General features: G+C 50.5%; 8 protein-coding genes across 8 annotated transcripts; 4 read left to right on the forward strand and 4 right to left on the reverse strand.

Annotated features, from left to right (window-relative positions):
* Window positions 1-470: 470 nt before the first annotated feature.
* On the forward strand, window positions 471-3,351 carry HER10_EVM0004005 (fungal cellulose binding domain-containing protein; the record flags this gene model as incomplete). The annotated part of the gene is made up of 9 exons (XM_035473665.1): window positions 471-793; window positions 847-922; window positions 973-1,093; window positions 1,156-1,245; window positions 1,279-1,439; window positions 1,495-1,633; window positions 1,721-1,896; window positions 1,972-2,857; window positions 2,900-3,351. The coding sequence occupies 9 exons, from the start codon at window positions 471-473 to the stop codon at window positions 3,349-3,351; spliced, it is 2,424 nt and encodes an 807-aa protein (XP_035325884.1).
* Window positions 3,352-3,625: 274 nt separating this feature from the next.
* On the reverse strand, window positions 3,626-4,503 carry HER10_EVM0006964 (glutamine amidotransferase class-I; the record flags this gene model as incomplete). Its single annotated transcript, XM_035476532.1, has 2 exons — window positions 3,626-3,913; window positions 4,015-4,503. 2 exons carry the CDS (start codon window positions 4,501-4,503, stop codon window positions 3,626-3,628), a joined length of 777 nt encoding a protein of 258 aa, XP_035325924.1.
* A 466-nt stretch (window positions 4,504-4,969) lies between these two features.
* Window positions 4,970-6,897, reverse strand: HER10_EVM0006692 (major facilitator superfamily transporter). Its single transcript, XM_035476271.1, has 3 exons — window positions 6,451-6,897; window positions 6,009-6,391; window positions 4,970-5,952 (listed from the first exon to the last, which is right to left on the reverse strand). Exons 1-3 carry the CDS (start codon window positions 6,576-6,578, stop codon window positions 4,994-4,996), a joined length of 1,470 nt encoding a protein of 489 aa, XP_035325920.1. The 5' UTR covers window positions 6,579-6,897; the 3' UTR covers window positions 4,970-4,993.
* A 1,542-nt stretch (window positions 6,898-8,439) lies between these two features.
* Window positions 8,440-11,068, forward strand: HER10_EVM0005488 (uncharacterized protein; the record flags this gene model as incomplete). Its single annotated transcript, XM_035475102.1, has 2 exons — window positions 8,440-10,925; window positions 10,996-11,068. The coding sequence occupies 2 exons, from the start codon at window positions 8,440-8,442 to the stop codon at window positions 11,066-11,068; spliced, it is 2,559 nt and encodes an 852-aa protein (XP_035325908.1).
* A 4,723-nt stretch (window positions 11,069-15,791) lies between these two features.
* On the forward strand, window positions 15,792-17,196 carry HER10_EVM0001238 (uncharacterized protein; the record flags this gene model as incomplete). Its single annotated transcript, XM_035470993.1, has 2 exons — window positions 15,792-16,665; window positions 16,766-17,196. The coding sequence occupies exons 1-2, from the start codon at window positions 15,927-15,929 to the stop codon at window positions 17,194-17,196; spliced, it is 1,170 nt and encodes a 389-aa protein (XP_035325855.1). The 5' UTR covers window positions 15,792-15,926.
* Window positions 17,197-18,742: 1,546 nt separating this feature from the next.
* Window positions 18,743-20,381, forward strand: HER10_EVM0007498 (uncharacterized protein). Its single transcript, XM_035477053.1, has 2 exons — window positions 18,743-19,139; window positions 19,297-20,381. The coding sequence occupies exons 1-2, from the start codon at window positions 18,891-18,893 to the stop codon at window positions 20,086-20,088; spliced, it is 1,041 nt and encodes a 346-aa protein (XP_035325929.1). The 5' UTR covers window positions 18,743-18,890; the 3' UTR covers window positions 20,089-20,381.
* Window positions 20,382-21,494: 1,113 nt separating this feature from the next.
* On the reverse strand, window positions 21,495-22,459 carry HER10_EVM0012971 (NADP(+)-dependent dehydrogenase; the record flags this gene model as incomplete). Its single annotated transcript, XM_035482345.1, has 3 exons — window positions 21,495-21,622; window positions 21,754-21,781; window positions 21,830-22,459. The coding sequence occupies 3 exons, from the start codon at window positions 22,457-22,459 to the stop codon at window positions 21,495-21,497; spliced, it is 786 nt and encodes a 261-aa protein (XP_035325992.1).
* Window positions 22,460-23,204: 745 nt separating this feature from the next.
* On the reverse strand, window positions 23,205-25,463 carry HER10_EVM0001584 (uncharacterized protein). Its single transcript, XM_035471328.1, has one exon. The coding sequence runs from the start codon at window positions 25,182-25,184 to the stop codon at window positions 23,262-23,264; it is 1,923 nt and encodes a 640-aa protein (XP_035325860.1). The 5' UTR covers window positions 25,185-25,463; the 3' UTR covers window positions 23,205-23,261.
* Window positions 25,464-26,673: the final 1,210 nt, after the last annotated feature.

Below are 26,673 nucleotides of genomic sequence, written 5' to 3' on the forward strand. Positions count from 1 at the left end.
CCCTCTTTCGTGGACCTCCAAGCGGAAGCTTTCCTTCCTTCAACGGTAAACGGGAGTAGTGCGGCCGGCTTGTCGGGAAGCTTAGGGCCGCAACCTCATTTGACTTGGCCATGGCTTTGGAGAGTTGATTGATGGAATTTGGGGAGCTGTAGTCTTGACTCGTCTCATTTCCGGCGCGGAGTCACGATGGTCTTGCCCGGCTTCTTGATGTCGACCTTATTGTCAGTGTGCCTTGTGGCCCGATACTTTTTTTTAGGATGCCGGCGATCCGACGGTATGTTGATGGGGAAGAGGCACCCATTCATTTATAGCCCCGGCGTGAACCACGCCCTCGTCGATCTTGCTCCTTTTCTGTTCCATCCCCACAAGATCCTATATCACCTCCCGGTATAGATCCAGAGGTGACTTCACTGCCCGCCTCTCATCCATCGACAAGTCGTCCTTTAAAGACAAAAAGTCTTTAGCTCAGGATGAAGTACGCCAACTTCTTCCTGGCGGCCCTCGCGGCTCCGCTCCAGGCGGCTTTCACCTGGAAGAATGTCAAGATTGGCGGCGGTGGAGGATTCGTTCCTTCGATTCAATTCCATCCCACAACAAAGGGCGTAGCGTATGCTAGGACCGACATTGGTGGGCTGTATCGCCTCAATGCCGATGACTCGTGGACTCCGGTGACCGACGCCAACGGCTTTGCTGATGATTCTCACTGGAACCGGTGGGGTGTCGATGCTCTTGCGCTGGATCCCCAGGACCCGAACAAGGTCTTCATCGCCGTCGGCATGTATACCAACAGCTGGTATGTATATTGCATCGTTCTCAAGTGCTTGACTGTATTGACGTAGATCCTAGGGACCCAAATAATGGACAGATTGCCCGTAGCTCCGACAAGGGCGCGACCTGGTCCTTCACTGACCTGCCTTTCAAGGTGAGAGTTGCTTCCACTTTCATCAACCGCAAGCACTTACAACCGAATAGGTCGGAGGCAACATGCCTGGAAGAGGAAATGGCGAGCGTCTTGCAGTAGACCCTAAGAACTCTAACATCATCTACTTTGGGGCCCGAAGTGGTAATGGACTTTACAAGAGTACCAACGGAGGCAAGTCCATTCAAGAACATCTAGTTCGGTGCGCATATAATTGACGATCGATAACCTCTCAGGCACAAGCTTCTCCAAGGTCTCTTCCTTCACCGCAGTCGGCACTTTCCGTGCTGGACCTGCGGACAACGAGTACAGCGGCGACATCCAGGGTATCAACTTTGTGACTTTCGACTCAACTTCAGCCGCTCTCAGCGGGGCTACTTCAAGGATCTTTGTTGGCGTTGCCGAGAACACGACTTCATCCGTTTATGTCTCCAACGACGCCGGTTCAACTTGGTCCGCAGTTGCCGGCCAGCCTGGCAGATACTTCCCTCACAAGGGAAGGATTCAGCCCACAGAGAAGGTAGGTGATGAAATACTCCCCGAACGACTGACAGCCATTTAATGAGGGGAAATAGGCTCTCTACCTCACGTATTCGGACGGTACTGGTCCTTATGACGGTACTTCAGGTTCTGTTTGGAGATACGACCTCACTGCCAACACTTGGAAGGACATTACTCCTGTCGCGCCAGGCTCCGACCTGTACTTTGGTTTCGGTAAGTTCCTGTTCTTAATTTTTTCCTGACTCGTCAGGCCCATCAGCAAAGCCAGACCGTAAGAGCTCTCATGCTGATCTTATCAAGGTGGACTGGGTCTTGATATGCAAAAGCCCGGTACCCTGGTCGTTGCAACTCTTAACAGCTGGTGGCCGGATGCGCAACTGTTCAGATCAACCGATTCTGGGGCGACATGGAAGAAGATCTGGACGTGGGGTACCGACGGCAACCAGAACATCAGTTATGCTCAGACCAGCCCCAAGGTATGTGCAAAGTCGCTTGACTAAGATGTTTAAAATGCATGTGTCCGGAAGAGCTCTTGCGCTGACAAAGAGTAGGCTCCTTGGATCAAAACTAACTTCCTTGACGTTGACACCAAAGATTTGGGTTGGATGATTGAATCCCTTGAGATCGATCCCCTCGACTCAAATCACTGGCTTTGGGGAACTGGTCTGACCATTTTCGGTGGTCACGACCTTACCAACTGGGACACAGGCGCCAAGGTCAATATCCAGTCTCTCGCAGATGGAATCGAGGAGATGTCCATACAAGAACTCGCCAGTGCTCCCGGAGGCTCAGAGCTGTTGGTTGCTAACTACGACAACAACGGATTCACGTTCAAGGCCAAGAGCAACCTTGACACATCACCCCAGACCACCTGGACTACTCCCATGTGGGCTAGCTCCGTAGGCGTTGACTACGCTGGTAACAAGGTCGCCAACGTCGTTCGCGTCGGCAACACCGCAGGCACTCAGCAACTAGCTGTCAGTTCAGACGGCGGAGCCACTTGGAACATTAACTACGCCGCCGGCACGACGCAGTACGGCGGCACAGTCGCGTATTCTGCCGATGCCGACACGATTCTCTGGTCGACCGCAACTCTCGGGGTGCAGAGGAGCCAGAACCAAGGCTCTCTCGCTGTCGTCTCTAGCATACCAGCCGGCGCCATCATCGCCAGTGATAAGAAGAACAACACCGTCTTCTACGGTGCCTCCGGCTCAAGCTTCTACCGCTCCACTAATCTCGGCGCAACGTTCGCCACCTCCGGCTCCTTCGGTTCCGCCACCGGAATCCGCCACGTTGAAGCCCACCCGGCCAAGGCCGGCGACGTCTGGGTCTCGACCGACGTTGGAATCTTCCACAGCACCGACTACGGCGTCACATTCACCCAGGTCTCCACCGCCCTCACCAACACGAACAAGATCGCTCTCGGAAAGGGCTCCGGTACCAACTGGAACCTCTACGCCTTCGGCACCGGCTCCGCAGGCCGCAGACTCTATGGCAGCGCCGACCTCGGCGCCTCCTGGACGGACCTCCAGGGCACTCAGAGCTTTGGCGCAATCGACAGCGCCAAGCTTGCCGGCTCTGGCAACGAGGAGAACCTTGTCTACGTCGGCACCAACGGACGCGGTGCCTTTTACGCCTCTGGTGCTATTGCTTCTTCCGGTGGTGGCGCGACCACTGTCGTGCCGACATCGACTAGCAGGGCTTCGAGCTCCACGGCCGCTGTGACCTCCTCGACTTCCTCTGCTAGGTCTTCCACCTTGACTACTTCGACCACGGTCCGAACTTCGACCAGCTCCGCGCCCGCGGCTACGGCGACGAATCTGGCTCCGCAGTACGGGCAATGCGGAGGTCAAGGGTGGACTGGTCCGACGCAGTGCGTGTCGCCGTACACTTGCACCGTCGCGAATCAATGGTACTCCCAGTGCCTATGAACAGGCAAAGGAGGAGTTTCGTCATTAGTAGTGGACGGTTATGTAATACGAGGAGTGTAGAAAGTCACGATACAAATGATGGATGTTTTCTTTCTCTCGCTTGTAGGATGATTGACTATAGTGGTAATTCATTATTTCTATGAACTTTCGCACTGAACCTGTTTCTCACGTGGACCTAGCATGTCCATCTTATCAGACTTTGATCCCAAACAGGCTCTGCGGACGTGGATGCTGTATGGTCAACATACGACGGGCCTTTCAGAAACACCTTCAATCACTCTCTTAAGAAGCGGAGAAAGCTTCGTCCAATGAGAACTCCATCGTGAGCATCCGAGTACCTTGACATTGCGTCTTTGAAAGGTTCTTCGGGGATAATACCAGCCTGATGGCGGATCTGTAGCATCTCGCTCATCATGAAAGGGGAGAACTCAGGGTGGCCCTGCACTGTGATGAACCTCCGAGGGACATACAGGGCTTGGATTGGGCATTGCTTGGTGTGTGCTAATAATGTGACACCAGAAGGCAGGCCGAGAACTGCATCGCGATGTGTTTGATAGATGCTCTGATGATTACAATGCCTCATGGTCAGCATAGCTTGGGATCTAGGGATCTAGGGCAAAGGATTTCATCCACGTTCATGTTTGAGGGAGGGAATGAGCGTACCAGGCTCTCAGATCCAAAAACTTCTTTGCCCTCGTCTGTCAACTCCAGCTTCGTGACAGACAGCTCCCAACCTCCGGGAGACCGAGCAACCTGTGCACCAAGGGCGCGAGCAACGATCTGGTGCCCGAAGCAAACACCAATGACGCGAACACGACCCTCATCCAGGAGCCTCCGGATGAAAGCCGTCAGCCTCACAATCCATTCATCGTCCGCGTAAGCCGAATGCCGGGATCCCGTGATGAGCACGGCATCGACATCCTCAGGCTCGGGGTAAGCGACATCCACACCGTCTTCAGCCACCACGTTGTACGAAGTCAGCGCCAGCTGAGACTTCAGGGTTTGTGGTGGGTCAAGGCTTTCGCATGCATTTTTGAGAAGTGTCGTGAAGATGGTGTCGAAGTGGCCTAGCTTGGCCGATACGCTAGGCAGCGGCTCATCTGTAACGAGGATGGCCAGTCGGACCGGGTCAGGAGTCGGAATGGAGCCCATTGTATGCAGTGCTTACGATGGCCTAATGAAAAATGACTCGTCTTTGCAAGGAGGCTGAAGCGGCAAGAAGTGTGATATGGTCTTTCACGAGGGGAGACTTATGCGAGGAAGCGACACTGACTTATAAATCTGCTCGGCGTAACGAGATACCGGCACCCCCGAGGTGATACAAGTCGGCAGGCGTAAGGCTGTGCTGGCTCCACGATTCTGCCTCCAGCTGACACAATAGGCAGCATCACATCGCCTCGATCGTGGGGGCGCGAATTTATCACGTTTTCTCACAGGGATTCGTTAACGAATACGGGTCCCGGCCTATGCGAATGTCTTCCCAGGAGCTAGTTATGTGGCCGTTGCTGACTGAAGCTACCCCTCTATTTCTAATATTTGAATCATGCATAGTGACAGCCTAGAGCTTCATGGCTGTCTCGGTGTCATTTCTGTGTGAGTCTATCAATTTCCAGGTTTTCTTCGCCCAATGACCGCCGGGTCATCAACTCTCTGTGTCTTCGCTTGTCGTCTCCTCCAACGAAGTCTGGTTGCCAGATGCTGGCTCCTTAATCGTGATATACTGACTATGGGCCCTGATTCTGCTCCCGTACTTGTATAGCACCCATGGTACTGGCACCAGAACTACCGAGACAAAGCCTAGCAGACTGCTCGCCCATCCGATCCCCATGGAGGAGAACATCTGCACCGTGAACAGCGGAAACGCACCTCCACCCGCATATCTCAGAAGGCTGTTGGCACTGAGAGCACTCGCGCCATGCAACGAACCATAGGAGTTCATGATGTACAGCGCGCCGCTGCTATAGACCATAATATTGCCCACGGCAAACGGCACAGACGCAATGACTGGACTGAGCCAGTAGACACCCTTGTCGGCTGTCCATCCGAACCAGAACAGGCTGGCCGGATTGAGCGCGCATCCGACCATGGCACCGTAGAGGCGATACTCTGGGGGCACCGCGCCGACTCCGTATTTCGCCTCCAGCGCTGGGTAGGTCTTGCGGTCGATGTAGACCACAGCCAAGAAGCCGATGACGCAGCCTAGCGCGATAGAGATGAAAGTGAGACCCTGCTGCCCTGGGGTGAAGCCGTAGTGGCCCCCGAAAACGTAGGGAAAGGCTGCAAAAAAGCTGTAAAAGACAGCGAAGTTGAATGCCATATAGATGGTCATGAAGAGCACGATGGACTCGACAAAGAGCATCTTGAAAGGTTTGAGGACGATTCGTTGAATGATTGCACTCGAAGGGAGAGCGACCTTGGGCGAATGAGCTTGAGGCGCATTAGACTGCTTCTCAGCACGCATACGTTTCTGAAGGATAGTCTTTTTGTATGTCTCGAATTGTGGAAGGGCATAGATGTAGTTGAAGGCCACCATGAAGAGGACAACCCATTCGAGCCACCGAAAGTCCTTCTCCTCAGCCAAAAAGCCCCCGATCACAGGCCCTAGACTTGACCGTTAAAAGACAATCTCATAAGAGAGCAGCGGGATAAGTTCTTACCAAAAGCCGGTCCGAGGAATGGAGACACGAAGTAGAAAGGATAGACGAATCCCGCCAGTGCGGGTGGCCATAGATCAGCGTTCGTCCCGCCACCGACGGAAACAACGGCACTGCCAAAGAAGCCGGCGAAGAAGCGACACACAATCAGTGTCGTGAAGTTCTGTGCCAGTCCCGAGCCCAGGATGAAAAGTCCAAAGACTGGGACTGTGCTGAGATAGACGATCCTGCGGCCATAGTATTCACTCACGGGTGCGGCTATGATGGCACCAAGACCGAGGGCCCAGAGGAAGAGGGAAAGGCCGAGGAGAGACGCAGTATGTGACACTCCAAACTTTTCCGACACATCGTTGGCGCCAGAGGTGTAGACGGAAGAGGCGAATGACCTGAGCGAGTAGGGTTTAGCCAGAGCCTTCAAGTTGTCTTCAGAAAGGGTTGCGCTTACACGTTAACACAAAGAAAAGCTGGAATACTGGTGCTGTAGATGCGCTTCCACAATGGCCAGTTGTATGGACAGTCTGGGTCATCTGGTCCCCTCCAGTCGGGCGGGTCAACTTCTTGTGGATTTGCCATGCTGGTGGGCAGGCGGGCAATTGTGGGAATCCTTGTCTGGGCCAGATAATTAGCAAGGACTTGGCGATCTATGGCCTCGATTCGAGTTCCTGGATGAATGTTGTAGGCCGACAAGAGAGGGGAAGACGAGATACTTCTCAAAGACACTTCCAATAGCGGGAAAAGGCTTTGCTTGGTGCAAGAGTAGCTTAAAGCAGAAATAGCAAAATTTTCACCTCGACGCGATGGAAGGTAACGGCCCCTGACTCTGACGATAACCTCCCCCCAGACCAACCTCACCAATGAGAGAGAGTCAACGAAAGTCGCCCTTAGAAGGTAGGACACCAGGATTTTACACAAAAAGTAAGCAAAAAGAGGCGACCAGCCCCCGCGAAGCCGCAAGGTCTGCGAAGTAGGGGTCGGCCCGTCACGTCACTAACGGTGTGCATTAGCTCGCCGGCCAGGCTAGGTCGCGTATCCTGTCAGATATAAGGCGCAATCTCACGAGATCCATCCGGAATGCCGTATGCGGCATCAATTCGCAAAGCGGCCAATGGAACCACCCACGTGAAGCGGCGAAGCCAGTAAGCAACCAGAAACTTGTACGTAATGACATACCTAAAGTAGAACACTTCGTCAACCTTGTTGAACCATCCTCAACCTCTATGTCTGCACTTTTCTGAGTTTCTGTCGAAGTTCACCTGCACAGACAGTAAGCTGAACCCTTGTTCGCAAACGCCCCACTGTACTGCTTGGCAAAAGACCCTTGAGTCGATTCCATGAACACCGGCCCCATCTTCCGGGCGGGCGTGGTGACTTCCCACCTCCCTCTTGCAGCTGGATCCCCGGAGCCCCGCCGGGGAACCTTTTGTGTTCTGGAGCCTCGCTCAGAGGCAATTGGACATTTGGTTTGCCAACCTTGAGAACTATGCATCTTCGCCATGGACGTCTGATCGTGTTTCTGCCCTACGGATGTCTTGAAAATTCTGCCGCAGTAAGGCGAATTACAAATGAGGGGAATGTTTTGTATCCCCTTGATCCACTATACCTATTTCGACGTCGTCTAGGCAGCAACAAGCAGTCCACACAAGAGCCCTTGTCGGTTGTTCGGAGGGTTTATGGCTAGTCCTAGAGGCTAGACTCCGACACAGCATCGAATTGCCCCGAACGATTGACAATGACTATAGGTGCTAGTAAGGCATAGTTCTGTTACACGCGCACCAAGCCTCGGTAGGACTTCAACGTACGTCAAGCATGTCTCAATTCGATTCATTAGTTACAGCAGTCCGGCTGAACGAGCAGCTGACGGAGGTGACGGTTCAGGAAGAGCGGTTGGATTCTTCTAGCTAACTTTGACTCGGCCACAAATGATAATCGTCGAGTCGCAGTCACTCAAGTCCCGAGACTTGATTCGTCAGGCCGAGCGGCAAGTCGGTGGAAATCCGCCGCAGTACACAACATCTGGAAGGGGCCATAAGAGCATCTCACGACATGTCTTGGGATTCCTTGCCGCGAGTTCAGGGTGGCACCGTACATCTGCATGTGCTTTGACTGCGGTGCTGCAGTCATCTCAAGGGTGATGCGAAAATTTGACGAGACGACCTGTCCCCCACGTCGTGCATCTACGGCCTCCTCTCGCCCTAGGCACCCAAGTCGTGATCCGGAACGTGTTGGGAAGCTTCGAAGAGTTCTCCCGGCGATTTTCTGTGGCAAGGCTGTCTGCCGTAGTTGCTTCGTGGACTTTCTATAAGAAGGTAGGTCCGGATGCCAGTGCTTGGGTTCTGCTGAATCAAGCAAGTCAGTCGAGTACGAACCTTTCTCCTTCCTTTCTTTGACTCTTTTCTTCCGGCTGCTTTCGTTTGGAGAGAAGGCAAAAATCATCATGCGGTTTCTTGTTACCACAAACATCATTTCCACTCGTGGCGGGACAAAAAAGTCGACTTACATCAGCTTACACGATCCCCAGTCTGATCTTTCCGCCCCTTTGTCCAACCACAATGAGGTGGATGTATGGATCTGCAACGGCCCAGAAGTCACTGGTGATCTGATGGACCAGTGGTTGGAGCAGTCTAGCCATAGCCCCAAGTCCTTGCTCGTGAGAGACGTTGAAGCTATCACTCGTTTGAGACACCATGCTAGGGACCGCCTATTCCACATCGCCGCCTTCCCTGAGCACGTGGATGGCCTCTCAAAGAAGGATTGGGAAGAAGCTGTCCTTTGTGAAGCAGAGATGCTTTACTCCAGGGCCCGTGCCGAAGCTGATACTCAACGTGTCAACGCCAACATCGAGACCAAGGGGCCTTCCCCTAGTGAAACCAACGTTTTGCTCATCGGCGCCGGCATTATGAACCTTATTGCCGCCCATCTCCTTGCCCGGCGCGGTTACAAAGTTCGCGTCGTCGACCAAGGTCCCGACCCTCGGGCTTGCCAGCTCAAAGACTGGACCGCGCTGGGAGTCACGAGCGGCGGCCACAATGCCCGCATGTTCACAAACACCGAGGCGGACAACTACAACGAGCAGGACAGCGAGATCTACCAAGACATGCAGTCTATCTTCCGTAAGACCGTTCGTGGAGGTGGATGGAGTGTTAAGTCTCCTGAGGATTTCAACGCCGCAGAGAATGAATGGGTCAGCGCTTTCGAGCGTGTTCCAGGCTGGATGGCGGCACACTTCAAGAAAAACATTCACGAGGTCAACGTTGAATCCGGAAAGCTCTGGAGGGAGCTGATGAAGAACGAGCCTCAGCTCTTCGAGGATGTCGGGCTTCACGAAGACATCATACGCCTGTACGTCGAGGATGTGGCCTTGGAAGCATCGGTTGGGCTCAACCAAAACCTTGGGGCTCTTCTGGAGGCACCATCTACCCAAAAGTTCTTGGAGACATATCCTGTCTTCCGCCCGGCTGCTGCAGCAGATCATCTTGCTGGAGGCATTATTGTGGACGGTTTTACGGTGAACATTCACTTATTCGTGGGAAAGTTGATCGATTCCATCTCCAACCTCGGCGCTGAGTTCATTTGGGACTGCGAGGTCCAGGCCATCCAGCGCAACTCCGCCGGCGAGGTGACGGTTTTGAAATCAAAGAACGGCGACTTGAAGGCTGATCACTTCATTTTGAGTCCTGGTACGACCGGAAGCGCACTGCTCCAGGGCACGGCCAGCGAGAATCTCATCCAGGGGGTCCTAGGTATCTGGCTGCAGATTCCCAACCTGAACCCAAAGATGCGCAACTCGATGAAGATCCATAGAAGAGGACACAAAGTCGAGGATATCAACATCACTGTGGCAAAAGACCGCGAGACTGGGGAGGACATCCTTGTCTTTGGCGGCGCATACGGCTACGTCGGCCTGGGCCGTCCAGACCCAGACTCTCCTGAGATGAAGGCTCTCTATGATGAGCTGGAAGAGGTTGCGCGCATTTATTTCCCGGAAGGGTACGCGGCCGCAAAAAGCCGTGGCCCGAATGCCATGTACCCTGGGGGACATCGCAAGTACTGTGTCCGACCGTTCACGCCTACTGGTCTCGGAGTATTTGAGAGAATCCCTACAGCAGGCGGCGGTCAGCTCATCATCACCGGTGGCAACAACACGGGAGGCTTCGCTCAGGCGCCCGGCATGGCCCGCGCAATTCTACGATCATTTTCGGGCGAGCATGATCCCGTCCACATTCTCTTCCACCCAGATCGTGGCAAATTGCCTCCCGCAGTCAACTACAGGTCTCGGACCCCGAGCCCGAGCCCAGCCTTGGCAAGTAACGAGGCTCAGAAGACCCCGCTGAGGTTGCTCCTCGTTTGCTCCGACGGTCCTCAGCACCGCTACCTGCGATACCGCCTAGACCAGGCCTTCCCTGGCTACCGTTGTGTTCAAGAGACTAGCGACGGTCAAGTACGGCAGCTGATGAACAAGGGCCGTGTTGTCGACGCCTGCTGGCAACAGTACCACGGGCTCAGACGCGGCTTCTTCGGTCACGATGTCCGACGCGCGGCACACTTTGACAAGCTCGTGCCCTCGAACCACGTTTCGCCCGCGCCAGATCTGGTGGTTGATAGCGTCAACTGCCGCGCCGTATGGGATGCTACCGAGAAGTGGCAGCCGGAACTGACAATTGTCTCGGGGACCAAGTACATTGGCAAGAAGTTGATGGCACGCGCGGGACTGATGATCAATATGCACACTGGCCACTTACCGGAGTACAAGGGCAACCACTGCATCTTCTTTGCATTGTATGACGGGGCTGTAGACAAGGTTGCGTCGACGCTGCATCAGCTAACGCCAGAGCTTGATGGGGGGGATGTGCTTGATAGGGTGTTTCCGGACGTTGACCCCGAAGACGACGAGGATACGTTGTACACCAAGTGCCTTGAGAAGTCGATAGATCGATGCGTGGAACACATCGGACTGTTCTCGAAGGGAAACACCTTGGAATTTGTACCACAGAAAGCTGGAGGCAGGACATTTCGGCACTGTGATCGTACACCAGCAAAAGAACTTGCGTTATGGTGGTCACTGAAGGCAGGCGGTTTATTGAAGTCGAGCCTAGCAAGCAAAGAGGTCGACAGAGCTTAAGATAGCCTTTTTTTGAGATAGTACCTGAATACTCACTAGCCTATCGAATTCCATAAGGCGATATTATATTAGTCTCTAGCTTTATTAAATTTATTTCAGAATAACGGCCTTTTTGAATCAGTATAACAAGAATGGATTAGAGTAATATGTCATTTGTTATTCTCCAGTCTGTAAACATATTACTGGAAGAGAGAATTTTGGGAGTCTTTGGGCACTGGAGCAGGAATTTAGCTGTCTCGACACTTGGGTCATTCCTTAGCGAAGGAAATGTTATGTCAAGCAACCGGCGGTTGTAGGTTTAGGCGGAATATCTTTCTAGCCTCATCCTCGTCGGTTGTTTGGGAAACGTTGCTTGATTCCAGAAGATAGTCGTTGGAAAAGTATTTTCTTGCGGCCTCAGATATCCTTTCGTAATCGCTAGGTCGCGAAGACGCCGCGCAAGCTCTGGATACTGAAGAAGGGTCTGGTACACCTTCTTGCCGGACTTGAGAGCCGTGTTCAGCGATTATTCGCCTCCGTAGATACAAATGGCTCGGAAGCAACCGTCGAAACGTAGGTCGTTAGATTAGCGGCCGGCTCGGTATGCTGAGTAGCATTGTTTCAGGAATAGGCAATCGCGCGATCGGTGGGCATCGGTGAGATTGGGGACGAAATAAAAGGTTCCAGGTGAAGACGTGAGTCTCCAGCGAGGTTGAGTGTGTGTTTTCGAAAACAGTGGATTGTGATTACGTAATGTGAGTGTGTAAACTGAGTGTGTGTGGTTGGAGGAATGTGAATACATTAAGGAAAAATGGGTGATGGAAACGAATTGGCGGGAGGAAAGCCTCGTTGCCGTGGACAGCATCGATGGTAAGATTGTGGATCATGGACTGCTGAGTACTTGGTGAAGACCGCTATGTTCGTGAGGGCGTGATAGTTCCTTTATGCCTCTTTCGCTGGTGTCGAGGCAGCGAAAAGCCGTTGTGTCGTTGGCGGAATCTCATTGGCTGGCGGCCAATCGTCGTGAACAGCGGGGCGTTTCTTTGGCCTGAAGAAAGGCCTGAGGAAGTGAATATGTTTCATGAGATCTAATTGAGAATACTATGCTATCAATAGTCCTCATCCTAGTTAATAGCCCTCGCTTGCATAAGAACAACACAGGCCCTTCCTTAGTCATGTTGAGAATACCTTGCGACTTGCTCAGACCTGCAATTTCTGCCTCTATGCGTCTTATTCGTCGAGCGAATATCCTGACCATATCCCTTATTCTTTTGTCTAAATAGCTCATGTCTTCTTTGGTCGACTCCTCAAGCGACTTTACTTGGGAAAGGTTGGTGTTGGTATACACGTAGGCAGGTCAGACCTTTCGGTCGCGATGAGGTCAGTAGGTCGGTTGGTCTATTGCGCGTGTGTAGGAGGCGAAGTTCGTGGGCAGAGCCCGTGATCCCTCAGTGGGTGTAAGTGGGTGGAAGGGTCCGTCTGCACGGGCCCAAACCGCCTACCTACCACCCCTACCAAACCGTCTACCTAGACCCTTTTCTGCCTTCTAATCCGACAGTTGCGCTTTGTTGCTAGAATTCTCTTGCCTTCGTAAAGTACTGGACTTTTCGCCAAAATTTCTTGTCCAACTTTCCTTGCTGCAGCTTCATGATCTGTCTAGTCAATAAATTAATGTGAATTTGCATGCTGTCCAGCTTTTCTTTGCTGCTTTGCTCCTTGTGTTTCGAGGACTTTCGTATCTTATTAATGTGATTCTTGACCTTTCTGCGTAACCAGTCACTCAACGTGACGAGATTGAACAGTATCGTAATGACAGGGGCGAGCGTTTTGACATACTCCTTCCAGTCTGTCTGCGTGTCTTCGGTTTCCAATTGCTGAACGCGCTGTATCACGTCCTCGAAAAGCGTGTATTCTGGAGAATAGTATTCTTTCCGTTTAGTTGTATCGCCTTGCCAGCTCGGGCCTTCTTGGACGTACGTGGTCCATGGAGTGACCGATCTATTCCAACAATCCTTAACTAGATGTCAAACAACAAGATCTATTATTGTCTTTGTTGGTTTTCTTAGTTTGCTGCTTCAAGGGTATATTCATTGACGACTACGCAGGTGTGCAAAGGGTGTTGGTGGTGCTGATGGGCATTCCATACTTATGCTATCTGCATGGAGAAAACTTCGGAAACGAGTAATTTTGCGACCAGCTGCAGATTTGTCGGCGTTGGAATGAGGAAGCTTTAAAACCTAAAATCCTCTCCTGAAGCTAATGATTAGTAAATATGGCATTACCCTATATAATTGAAAAGCTGTCGTGAATAGTAGTTCATGTCCCTTCCGTTCCTACAGCCTTTTTTATCGCACCAAAGTATGTGTTTATCCTCACTGTCACTCTCTACTCCATAGGAAGTTAGTTCTGAAGCGAGTATACCATTCAAACCGTAGGGCTCATCCTTCCAACCGTAAACCTCGTTGACTTTGGGAATGAACTCCCCACCGCTTCTCGCCAGGTGGATGAGACCTCCCTCTAAGCTCCAATCAAAGCGCGCATCACAAATAGGACATTTTGTTGAGTGAGCCCGACTGTTATGCAACGATGATGACCTTGCGTACCAAGGACCCCTTGCGGCAATCTTAGAATCTCGCAACTGGGATCGACTGAATGCCCAGGAGAAGGCACTCCTTACGCCTAATGGTGGACTTGGGCGGCCTTCCAAGATGAAGAGCTCAGAATCAGGATCGAGGGGCTCCATCAGCTGCTTAAAAGTCCTGTGAGGACACAGCAAGCGTCCAAATCTTCTTTGAAGCTCTTTGAAGTTGGTTTCTAGAACCCTGTCGTCAAATGGTTGGCCATCAGATAATGGCATCACAGGAAACTTCCAAGATACGGTATAATACCTTATCAAGGACTTTGATCCGTGGTCCGTATTGAATGTCCTGATCTCTCCATGAATTGAAGGCGGCTTCATTTTCTGAATCGAAAGCCCTTCACCGATCTGTTTGCAAACTGAGCACTCCTCTACACACCATTCACGCGGCGAAGGTAAATTCTTTCTCCCTCCTGTGCGAAGCCAATCGACTGTGGCTAAACGTAAATCTTGTTCCAGGATGACAAGTGGCACTGAGATATGAGCACAGAGCTGAATAGAACCCTCCGAAAGCCGGCAAAAACGCTGATGGCCGAGACTACTCCGCTGGAGACTTGAGAATTGAAGTGCCGGGTGGTCCTTCGCGCAGTACGAGCAGAAAAGGCTATCCCCTAGCTTCGACAGACGCTTTCTGAAATCTGCCGACTCCCTTGATGTACGGCAAGCCTGGCAGAATGCCTGCTCCTTCGCAGCCCTCACCACGGACTCGTCCATCGTCAAGCCACTCGGTGAGCTTGATATATTTGAGGAATGTAGTCTTTTGAACGTACGGTCTTGATATAAGCGCCAAAAAGTCCATGATACTTGTCGCAGCATGTAGAGGTCTCTGAGCTCGGACTCGTGCATAATTTGTAGTAACACCTCGTCCGGCAAAGCAATGAATCGGCTTTGCTGTAAGTTGGCAATGATTTTGGCTTCCCAGCTGTAAATTCTGCTGGGCAGATCTGGCATCAAAACTGCCACTCCACTCGTGCTGTAGATGGTGTTTTGGCCGGTGATTTTGCAGGTGTTAGCCCCGTCGCCGGTGTTAGAATCACTGGTGATCGTTTCCCAGTCGCCGATGTCAGAATTACTGGTGATCGTTTCCCAGTCCGAGTCCACGAGGCCTTCATCGCTTTTGTCTCCGTCTATGTTTTCAGATCCTGAGTTGGGTACGCATGGCATGCGCATTTTCTCCGTTGCGTTTGGTTTTCTACTAACGATCTTCTTGCCCAAATCATATAGATCCTGATTTTCTTTGATGTCCTCGTTCTTTTCAAGGCCCCGTTCCCTCCAAGCCCTGATAATAGTGCTGATTCCAAGGCACATCGTAGCGTGGTGTCAAGCGGAGTGATGATGATGAAGACAATGCTACTGTGAGAGAACTGCAGAAATGGTCCTGATAATTGTGTTAAGTCTGGTCAGATCTTTGGTTCAGTTCATAGTGATTGAGCGAGACACATAGCGGAGATACCAGTGGCTCATGGGTAGCATCAAAAGTTTTCGCAGGAACCTAGATGGGCTCTCCACATCAGGTGCATCTTGTGGCTTGGATGGCGAAATTGAGTTCCGAATCTTTTCCATGGCTAGCATCTCAACTTGAGCTGCGCTCACAATATTTGTCCACGAGCAAGCGATGAAGCACTATTATCCCCATAAACAGATTTCTGGTCCTCCGGACTTCCTGACAGGAAAGTTGGCTTTTCCCGCTGAGTATGGAGCGATTGCATGTGCAACAATTCGGGGGGGAGGGGGAACCAATGATCTCAAGCAGTGAGTCTGAGTAATGGACAGAATCCGCCTGTTTCAATCGGGTTCCAGGGCAGAAGCGATCGGTTCTTGGCATTCGCCGGGCCGCTGCCGAAAGCTCGGCGCCCGCGCCCTCCGAGTAGCCCCTTGCACAAACCCGGTGGCATCTCCGATTGACTGACCCGTCCGATCGGGTCCACCAGAATAAAGAATGGATGACCCCCTTCTAGCCTTGAGCTCTTGGCCAAGAGTGGCGCAATTGCTCTGAACAGAGCCCTGCGCCACGGGGCAAGATCAATTTCTGTTCAATGCATACGGACCAGAGCGCTTTATATAGCAATAAGGCTGAGAAGATACGAGAAGTGGTCCCAGTAGCCAGGTCATGTTTTCTTCAGAGCCTCAAAAGATATAACGTCGAACGAGGCGTTTGTTTCCAACGGTCCAGTATCTCTAGAGTATGACTCGTCAACGGGCAGAGAGGCCACTCTTTCATCATCTCTCTCTCTCCACCCCCGATAACTCAGTCCGCAAAACCATGTCTCCCATTCAGGAACCCAGCGTTCCTGCTCTCACGGAAATGGATCAAAGGGGGGACGTCGTCTTCGTCGTCGGAACGGCAGTCGACAACACCCCTGCCCGGAGCTTCCGCGTCTGTTCCCGGACAATGGCACGCATCTCCCCCGTCTTTGACCGCATGCTACACGGCAACTTTGCCGAGTCTAAACCGACAGCACCGAGCTCCGATCTCATCAGCCTTTCATCATCCGGAATCAACGGAACGACGACATCGCCGGCGAAAGATTGGATCGTCCACCTTCGCGACGACAGGCCCGAGTCTTTTGACCTCCTCGCGAGCATCGCTCACAGCCAGTTCCAGAGAATACCGCGAGCCTTGTCGATTGCTAAGCTTTACGAGTTGACGGTACTGACGCACTACTATGATGCAACTCCCGTGTTGTCGCCTTGGCTACAGACGTGGGTTTCGGGCATCGCAGAGTCACCAGAAACGACGAGTAGTAGCATCGCCGGACCCGAGGGAGAGCTTTTGATGCCCAAATTACTGTGGATTTCGTGGGAGTTGGGTCATAAGCAGCTCTTTGAGTCGACAGCACGGCGAATGGTAATGGAGAGTAGTGGAAATTTGTTCGGTGACGAGAGCGGGCTTGGCGATTTGAGTATGCCACCGGACGTCATCGGTGAGTCTCTTTCCCCGTTCACTGCAGCAGCACTACTTGCCTTTTTCCTCTTAGGTTTCAAGTTTCCATGAGAACCTCTTCACTGACCCCTATGCCATAGAACGAATCGCTGCCATCAGGACGCAGACAATTCAGTCCATCATGGACGTCTTCAGCACCCTGGCAGAGAAGCTTGTCAGCGTAGATGAAGGGCCTCGGTGGTGCAGACATGCGTCATACATGGGGCCGCACCGGTGCGAGAGCATGATACTTGGCAGCATGACCTTTTGTCTCATGAGGGCAAGTCTATGGCCGATTCCAGAGGCCGACGACATCGACGAGAGCGTATTGACGCTCTACTCGACACTGATGAACCTGGTGATCCACGATATTGGGCGGCCGTCGGATAAGGGCGGCGTCGATCACAGCGAGTGTAATCCCAGGGGGTTTTTGATGGAAAGGATCAAGAATATTTTGGCAGACGTGCCGAGCCCTGTAGGGGAGGTACATCGGAAACAATTGGATAGACAGATACAGAAGCTACTTATTTGATTATGGTTGCATATAAAATGGAATAGACAAAAAGAATGCAAAACACGCAAAATGCCGTTTAGCCAGTGCAACCTCCTCACCGCGGATTCTCCTTTAAGAGACAATACTTGAATAACTAAAACCTGAGATAACAGTAACCCATGGAGAGAATGCAGCTGTTCAACATATGAAAACTCGGCATCTTGATTGTGAAGAGTTTTACTGTGCATCGTTGCTCAGTCTTGTTGAATCCAGGACCAAGGTAGTTCCCGACTGGGTGACGTAGCTTGGGGGGTTGGCAAGTTTGTTGACTGGCTGTTCCTTTGACTTTCTCGGACTATTTCAGAATCTACATTACAAACTTTATCTCCACACCAATAACTCTCCTTCGTCTCCCCCCAAAGCTGTGCGAAGTTGCTTTGCTGAAAAAAAAAAAAAAAAAGAAAAACGACGTCATCGGAATCCTGGCGTCTGGTGTTGACGCCAACGGCACGAGAACATTTGGAATGGCTTGGGTACGAGACCTGGGGGTACACAATCGCAATACCGTGGCCAGAGATCACGGGTAATGCGCGGTTGCAAAGCGTTCTGTGCAGTCCTAGCACGATCAAACAAGCTTATGCAAAGATTATATCAACATTCAGCATGAGCTCTTCCGTACTTCTCAGAGGATGAGACTCCGTTGACGAGGCGTGGTGTGACCTTCCAGCCCCCTTTTCAGAACCGGAACAACTCCCGAAAGATCCCTGGTGGCCAGGCTTGCATTTAGGGCTGCTGCGGCGAGCGCTAATCGGGCGTCAATAATGCCCGAATTCGGCGGACGACCGTGCCACAGCCGACGGGATGAACAGGCCTCACTGAGTCAGCATAGCCACTGGAGTGGGTTGACTACCAGCCAACAAATGTTAAGTTCCGGTAGTGCAAGTATTTTTATCTCTTCATATACCGGAGCCCCAGGCGGGAAGAGTATCGAACAGGAGTATCGTCATTCATCCATGCACTAAAGTCATTCCACGATCGCGAACTGCGTCGACTTAGCCGAGCCTTCCGGTTAGCCGAAAGTACACGTCGAAGCAGCTCAGAATCGAGAGAACTTCAATGGCAGCTCAACTGCACCGGCCATGTCGAGAACGCGGAGCGGCTGTTTGAACTGCAAACGCCGCCACCGCAAATGCGACGAAGGCCGACCCGAATGTTTACAGTGTATAGGCCTAGGTGTCGAATGCGAAGGATACCAGACCGTCCTTCGATGGGGTTCAGGTATTGCCTCGAGGGGGCGCTTTGCCGGAGCGCTCGTACCTGTCGAGATCGAAGCGCCTCCGCCCGCCAAGCGCAAGAAGAAATCTAAGCTCGATGACAAAACAAAAGAAACTGACAGCCTTGCCGGAGAAGGCTCGTCTGGGAATCTGAAACAGCTCAATTCAAATGCTGTTGCAGTTCCATCAACAGTACTCACAGCCGCGGCTAGCTTAGACGCGGTGCCACCCGAGACAACCTGGCCGGGCCGTACAGAGCAGGACAGGCATCTTTTGGAAGAATGTGAGTGAAATGATCATAGGCGCGGCGTATCATACCTGTGAAAATCTCTTACGGGTCTGGTGGCGTGCCAAAATTGAACACCCCGTGCTTCGAATCTGAACTTCATAATACCTTACGCTGCGCTAGCCACTGACAGTGTATTCAATCCTACTTTAGTCAACGAGACCACTGTCTTTATGCTCCATTCAAGTCGACGGGATGGCTTATTCAGATCGAAGCTTCGACAGCTAGCAGAGAGATCTGAAGCACTCTGTGCTATTTTGCTGGCCACTCACCTCTACATCTCAAACCCAGATGATCCTTCACAACTTTTCGAAGAGTACTACCTTCGAGGCCTTGCGCTCTTCCGCAACCAATTGGAATCATTCAATGGGAGTGTTGATCTTGGCGCAATGTACGCTGGGCTTTTCATCTGCACCCTGAATGTGAGTTATCTTGCACGCCGTCAATATTACACTCTCGTGCCTTACCGTGATGCATGAAATTGTTTATGTCTCGTCTCCTGAGCTTTGTATCCGATGATTGATGTCTTGGAAACGCATTTGTCTATCATTTTGAAATGCTAATCCTTGATGAACACAGCTATTTCAGAGTGCTCCCTGGTCCATCCACCTCGAGCTCATGACAACAGTCTACGGTCTCAACAAAGATCTCCACAACTCACCTGTCTTATCCGAGCCTGAAGCGCGGTTTGCCTTAGAGCTGATGGGTCTCATGGACATGCCGACCTTCGTCCGCGGTCGCTCAACTCTGTCGTTGGGAATCTGGAAAAGATTGCGGCTTGCGCAAGGATCAATTGGTATGAAAAGGGGCGGCATTCAATCTGTTTCAAGCCTCCCAAGATCCTTGCTCGACATTTTTGCGAATATTCAGGACGAAGATTCTGACACATATTTCTTGCAATGGTTTGGAGAAACGGGAGAGATACCGCAGATTCATCTGTGGGAGGCGTACCGTCTAGCAGGTATTCTGACTGGTCGACGACTACGCATCCGTGCAAACCCAGGCATTACGGCAGCTACATCAACATCATGCCCTGCCACTCCTTCTGCCGAGGTACTGTTAGGCCGTTTAGTCGCTTCCATGGACGCGCTCTGCGATGCGACCAGCCGGCCTGAATATTCACAGCTTCTCACGACTAATGCACTGCTCTATCCCTATGTGGCGGCGCGGCTTGAAGTGGCTATCTTGCTTCGCCAGCCCACTTGGATGGAATCACTCCGGCGAGTAACAGAGAAATATCAGCCATACGGCAAGACAGCGAACGCGCGTAACATTACCGAGATGCTAGATGAAGCCTGGGACTCAGGAAATGATGCGTATGATATTGATGAGCAAGCAAGAAGGCGGAATGTCGAGGTTGCCCTATTCTGAGGAATCATCATGAAATTTTACTACGAGAGTCTGCGTCTTCATTCTTCCGTGGGCACATTGGTCACAATCCTCTGAAGTCAAGAGCTCAATATTACGGCGTTCAAGTGCGGCCGGATCACCTGCCGCCGTGAGCACGGGCGACGTGGGTGAGAAGGGTGAGTGAAAGGTGATTATAGGGGTTGAACGGCGAATAGATAATAACCATGGGAGATGTATTAGCGGTAAAGACTTTGGAATGCTCCTAGTAATACCATGGTAGTTCTGAAGTATAGTTAAGTTAATTTGCATGGCAGTTTTCGTATCGATATCACGATATTGCGTTGAGCGCGTGCTTGGGGCACATTGCGCGTATGGTGTAATTAAAGAGTGTACCGTAATGTGTGATTTCCCTTGAAAGCCGGATCCCGTTAAGGTCGATCTTTTGTGCCTGTAAAGCCGGAAACCAACCACCACACAATTCAGTTAATATAGCTAAGATACTTAATAAATGCTACAGTCCAATGTGCAGGTTTGTAATCTTGTCAAGTTGCTTGTGCGTGGGCAGGTCAACAAGAATCTAGACGCCCTGCGAGTCTCCAGGCTTGTCTTCGAGTGTTGTTTGGAGTTGTGGGGGTACTTGACCAACAACCTCGTCTGCTTTGTCTAACACGGCCGGTCCAGCCGGTTACACTAAACTCAGACCTTACAGACGGACCAAGACACGCATAGATACGGCGTACATTGCTCGCCACAATTCAGGTCAGTTGTGAAGCCTCAGAATTTAACCCCGCATCTGCCGGGCGCACTGTCACGTCTGATTACCTCTAGAATCGAGCTGCTGCCTGCGTATGCAACCTTGTGGTGTTCTGATCTTCCTCACCCTATACAAAGCTGTGTCATTAGGGACTGGTTGAATTTCTTGAGTCGTCCAAGTTGGAACCGCCTGATATCAAACTGCCTAGTCTATTCGCTATTAGCTTTCGCAAACCACTACAAACAATCCTGATCCTCATCTCCCGGGCTGGACCCAACTTTTGCTCATCTCTTCTCCTCGCACAAACCCATGCCTGATGACGCTGCTTTTCGACCTTCTAGACGGCTTGCGGTGCTTTTCCGACACCGATGACAGTTCTGAGAAGCCCCCCGCATAATTGACTTGGGGATTCACAATCTACCGTACCGAGTACGACGGCTCATCGCAGCAAAAGTGGGAGGTACTCCTAGCTCAGATCCGGACTCAAGTTGTCGAGGCAATGGAGAGAAACCGAGAAAACTGCGAAACGCAAGATACCCTACTGAATAGGTACCAACTTCAAATAGTGTATCAAAGTCCGTGTGACAGTATTGCACATACCGCAGGCTACAATAAGAGAGAGAGGCACCCTTTGGACCAGGTGCATTGCCTCAAATAGTGCATTTATGCAATTTCATCTGTCCCCTGAAAGTCCACTGAGCACCAAGCTCAGCTCCGTTCCATTTTTAATCTCGGTCTTACGAGCCTTGAGCTCCTCCACATCCCAGTTCGCGAACACAAACTTGCCATTCAGGAAGATGCCTCGGGGCTGGTGACCCAGACCAGGAAGTCTGCAGGGAGAGAGACTAAATGGTGTCAGCAATTAAGCTAGGCTACAACATCTCTACTGTTGAGGGATCATGGAAGAGGTGAGAGTATAGAAGAGAGCATACCATCATCGTAAGGGAACTTCAACCCCGCCTCCTCAAGTTCCACCGCCATCGGCGTTCGGATGAGACCAGGGTGAACAGTCACAGTTCTTAATTTGTCGGGATTTTCGGCAGCCAGATACTCCGTCAGCTTCGGCAGAACCGCCTTGCTGACGACGTAACCACCCATTCCAGGGATAGGAGGCATGAGCATGCCCGCGGTGTTGAGAGTGACCAGAACAGGTTTCGAACCGGCCCTCTTTTCCGAGGTATCAGTTGCCAATAGAGACTGCGCGACGTTCAAAGTGCCCTTGATGTTGACTTCCAGCACTTTCCAAAATTCTTCGACAGGCATTGTCGAGATTGGGCCAAGAGCTGGGAGCACGCCAGCGGCGTGAATGACGATGTCAATTTGTCCAAAGGTAGACACAGTCTCAGCCATGACAGGCTTTAAGGCATTGGCATCGCTGATGTCGGCTTCGTAAAGGCGAACTTGCACGCCTGGGCCCTTTTGAGAGATGATTGCTGCTGTCTTCGTCAGGGGTTTCGTGCGGCGGCCGATGAGAATCAGAGCCTTGGCATCGGCGGTGGCAAAAGAGGTGGCTGCCGCCTGTCCGATGCCTGACCCAGCTCCGGTGATGAGTACGACTTTACCCGCAGCGGAGTTGGCGGGATTGGATGTAGAGATGGCCGGGTAGCTGGCGCCGTGGTTAACCTTGGTGTAAGACATCTTGCAAGTTGTGAGAAGTTTCTTAGGTGACTTGTGGCAATGGAAGGAAGGAGAGATGATGAAGATTGAAGTTGATGTAAGAAGTATCATGCAAATCTCGAGTTGTACATGGCATCTTGCTAGTTTTTATACGACTCCCGGTTTGCTTCAACAGTCGGGGTTTTTTGCATCTCACCTTATGTTGTTCAATTGTCGTGTTTGCTAGCTTTCCAGAGAGTAGAGTTAAAGCCTCAAAGGTCTGTATTATTAATGATCTTACCAACCAAGGGATGTTTTTGGAGGGTATTGAGACCAGAAGATGTATTGGTAATTATGATTGAGTTTCATCTCTGAAGAAATGCGGAGATACAATTACCTCAAAGAGGCATAACCGAGGCTCCCATCAAAATGCGTTTGCCCATTGCTTGATAATATGATCATAGACGTGATGTTTTGTAATGGTTTGCTAGATAAAGTCTCGGGTTTAGCTGTTGCCAAATTCGTCTCGTCTACAAGACAGCGTGCCGAAATTCCGGGTGACAATAGCCGTTGCACCTGATACTCCCGCGCGGCCCGTGGATAACGCGGGAGTATTGGATGTGCTTGAACAATCGACTTTGAGAATCTCATCAACAACGACGGTGCACCATACCTTCAAAGCTTGGGGCACCTCATAGGGATCGCAGACCCTTCCACTGAGAATACATAATTCAAGCCGTGCACTGATTATAATATTTGTTCAAGCCTATTTCCAGAAATATTGTTTCAATTATTACACGTGTTTCGAATTTGAAGATGATGTCAATTGAACCCGAGACCACTCCTAAGCGCGCCCTGTCACAACTTTGCCTGCAATGACTTCTTTGTCGGCTATCACAGAGTTGTTGTAAGCAGTCACATCCCGGAAGTAGAGCTCCGTCCCCGGCGTCTCGTAAGTCCCATCACTATCCAGTCCCCTAAGATGGAAAATCTGGTGTGTACGGCCGGCTCCCGAGGTAACGGTGTTGTCTGCGTATCTGGAATAATTCGCAGTTCCATTCCTGTCCGTATCAATGACGCTGCCAACCCACTTTGATCCCTCACCCTCGAAGGCTTCAAGGCCGGTCGGATAAACGGTGTTTCCCTGCACGTGAAGCTTGAGGCCTTGGTCTAGCTGTGCCCATAGAGTCAAATTTCCTGCCGGGAGGTATGAGGTGGTTGTGTTGCAGTAGAGAGGATACGAAAAGGTCGTCTTGTAGTCCCAACCAGGAACTTTTGACGTCTCCTCGCCAATGGTCGAGAACGTGTTGATACCTCCGTATCCGTTGGCGTATAGGCCTCCAACGTTGGAGTATGAGAGGCTCTGCTTCCAAGTTGCTGTACCGTTTCCCTTCTGGGTGGTGAGGAACGAGGTGATCGTGAAATCGCGTTGAACCGATAAGGAATAGTCCAGGGTCGAGTTGAAGCCCGTAGCGTTTTGCTTGAGCGTCTGTGAGAAGGCAATGGAGGGCTCAGGGTTTGTCTTCTTGGAAATGACACCCGTCGTGATGCTTCCTTCGTCGTCAAGCCATAGGAAGACCTTGCCTACAAGGTACCAACTACTACCCGTGGTATTTGTGAGGCTGGCGCTTGACTTGCCGTCATCCACTAGCCCGACAACTTTGATGCCGATTGTGTGGTTATTTCCGTCACAAAGAAGGGGCAGCCACGGGGTGATGTCGATCTCGTGGTCCCGCAAGTCAAACGCGTTGATACCCACAATCGGGCGATGGAGTTGGGGCACCACGCCACCTGTGAAGATGTCCGGGAAGGGCCAGTGCACACCCGCCAATTGACCATCGATGAGGACTTGTACCTCCCGGAAAGGCGAGTATCCCGGATAGCTACCCACATCCGGCACGAAAGCATCTACGGCTGACTGCGGGACGTTGCTCCACCAAAACTCTTCGTTCCCTTGTCCCTTGACAGACGTGGAGAAGACGGCCCGGTTGACGTTACGAGGGAATTGAACAGAAGCAGTGGCGTTCTCTTCAGGGTACGTCCAAAAGCTGGCTGTGACTGGGCTCTTGTTGGCAGAAACTGGCAGGATGAGGTCTGCTGGCGCTTGTCCACCGGTCTGAACGGGACTCTTGAAGAAGGTGGCCGTGAGAGTGGAGTTGAGTAGGCCGGTGTAAACATCCGTGATGACATTGTCAAGTTGGAAGATGAGAGTCTGCGGCTCTTTCCAAAGTGATAAATACGGGGTGCTGTCCTTCAACCAGGTCCAAGTAATACCGTATGATGTTGGCTCGGCGGTGGAGGTCGCGAAGATGTTGACATCGCCTAGGTATACCGATCCCCAACGATCGAATTGCCTACCCCTAACCTCGACGGTGAAGTTGAGCACAACGTGATCAAAGTCAAAATCTGGGGGCGAATAGTCTCCAACGAAAGGGGTGCCATAGCTGTTTGCAAACTGGTGCTCCATCAACGTGACCGTGACTGCTTGCCCTGTAGGTTCCAGGACGGGCTCGGCCACCTGGAAGGTATCAAGCAGTGGTGTTCTCGTAGAGGCTGGCGGTGCGGTCGCGCTAGGCGTGACTTCTGCGTCGTATGCGATGCGATCCATGTGAGCCAAGACATGCCCGACTCTGGGGCTCCGCACATCCAGCTCTTGGTATTGCGCCGCGCGCTGGACGTGGAACTGCTCTCCGCAAGCCAAGATTGCAAGGGACCCCAGGAGAAGGAGTTCCTTGAGCCGTCGGGGCTGGTTGTCGATTGTGCCCATTGCTTCGTCAGGAATACTTCTTGACTACTTAATGGCCAAGCATACACCTTCAATGCCTTACCACAGAGACAAAGTGAGCAAAGCGTTGGTGACGGCGACAGTCGAGAGGTGGGACGGGCGTGGTTTAAGAGAGTGAAATGGAAGAGCGGGAGTCCAGCAACCGGCGGGATGCACGTCCGGTGGGGCAAAGTCACCAAAACCGGCAGGTGACAGTGGGTATGATAGGATCGCCATAGCGCCATGGCATGGGTTGCCTAGGCAAGATAAGATGAACCCCTGGGCTACGACGATTGTCAAGGTTCAACAGCGTCAAAGTTTTTTTGCAGCAGATATTAATACACCTCCATGGGGGTTTATACATTCGCGCAGTGAATTGACAGGGAGGTTAGCCACAAGTACAGATCCTAACTTTTATGCCTAAATTATATAGCTAATTTAGAGACGGTACTTTTAACTCCACTATCAAACCTCCTACCTAATTCTATTACAAAACTACTTGTTACTTTAGTATCAACTTTTATATTACGACTTAATATATATTATAAGGCCAGCGCTCTGCTCTATAAGACTTATTATAATTTTAATATTATTTAGTTTTTGTTTTATTTTATATACTATATGCGTAAAAAACTCACCCTATATAAGTAGATTTCTATATGTAATGTCTTTTTGATAGTATATATTAATATAGATATATTATTATTTTAAGAAAATAGAAATCTCGGTTTAGATTAATACTGTTTAGTTCTTAATAGAGTATTTAAATAAAAAAAAAAAACTTTAGAGTATATGTGCTTAATATAGGATTATTACTAATTATTAATATAGTCTCCCTAATAGAGGGCGCTCTAGTAGAGGGGAGTAAGACTACGGCCTAGTCGGGTAGTTATATAACTAAGATGTATTATATAAAATAAAACTATAATTAAAAAGTAATATAAGAAGTAATATAGAAATAAAAAATAAGTAATATAAAACGTATATTTTTATAGTTATCCTTTTTATAAAGAGGGATACGGTTAAGCTATTTAAATATATAAAGGTTACGTATTATATATAACTATTATAAAATAACTAAGGGAAATATTATAATACCCCTGTATGAAAAATAACTATTTTAGTTATATTTAAAACTAATATTTTTTATCCTAACCTTTTTTTATTTATATATTTTAACCCTAAAACTTTATAATATACTCTTTACTTATTATTATTTAATAAATTTAAATAAGCACTAGTTTTTTATTTCTTAGCTTTAAAAACTTATATTAGCTATAGCTAAGTATTTAAAAATAACCTTAAACTTAAGAATAATTATCTTAGCTAAGGTACTAAGTAAAAGTTTAATAATAATTATTTTATTAACTTTTTTAAGCTAATAAGCTTATTTATAAACTTAGCCTCGGTAATAGTTCTCTTTATATAATTATTTTTAAACTTTTTATAATAATAATAAATTAGTTCTAGATATAGCTATTAAAAGTAATAA

The sequence above is a fragment of the Colletotrichum scovillei genome, assembly GCF_011075155.1.
Source record: "Colletotrichum scovillei strain TJNH1 chromosome Unknown Contig00013, whole genome shotgun sequence".
Classification (NCBI taxonomy): domain Eukaryota; kingdom Fungi; phylum Ascomycota; class Sordariomycetes; order Glomerellales; family Glomerellaceae; genus Colletotrichum; species Colletotrichum scovillei.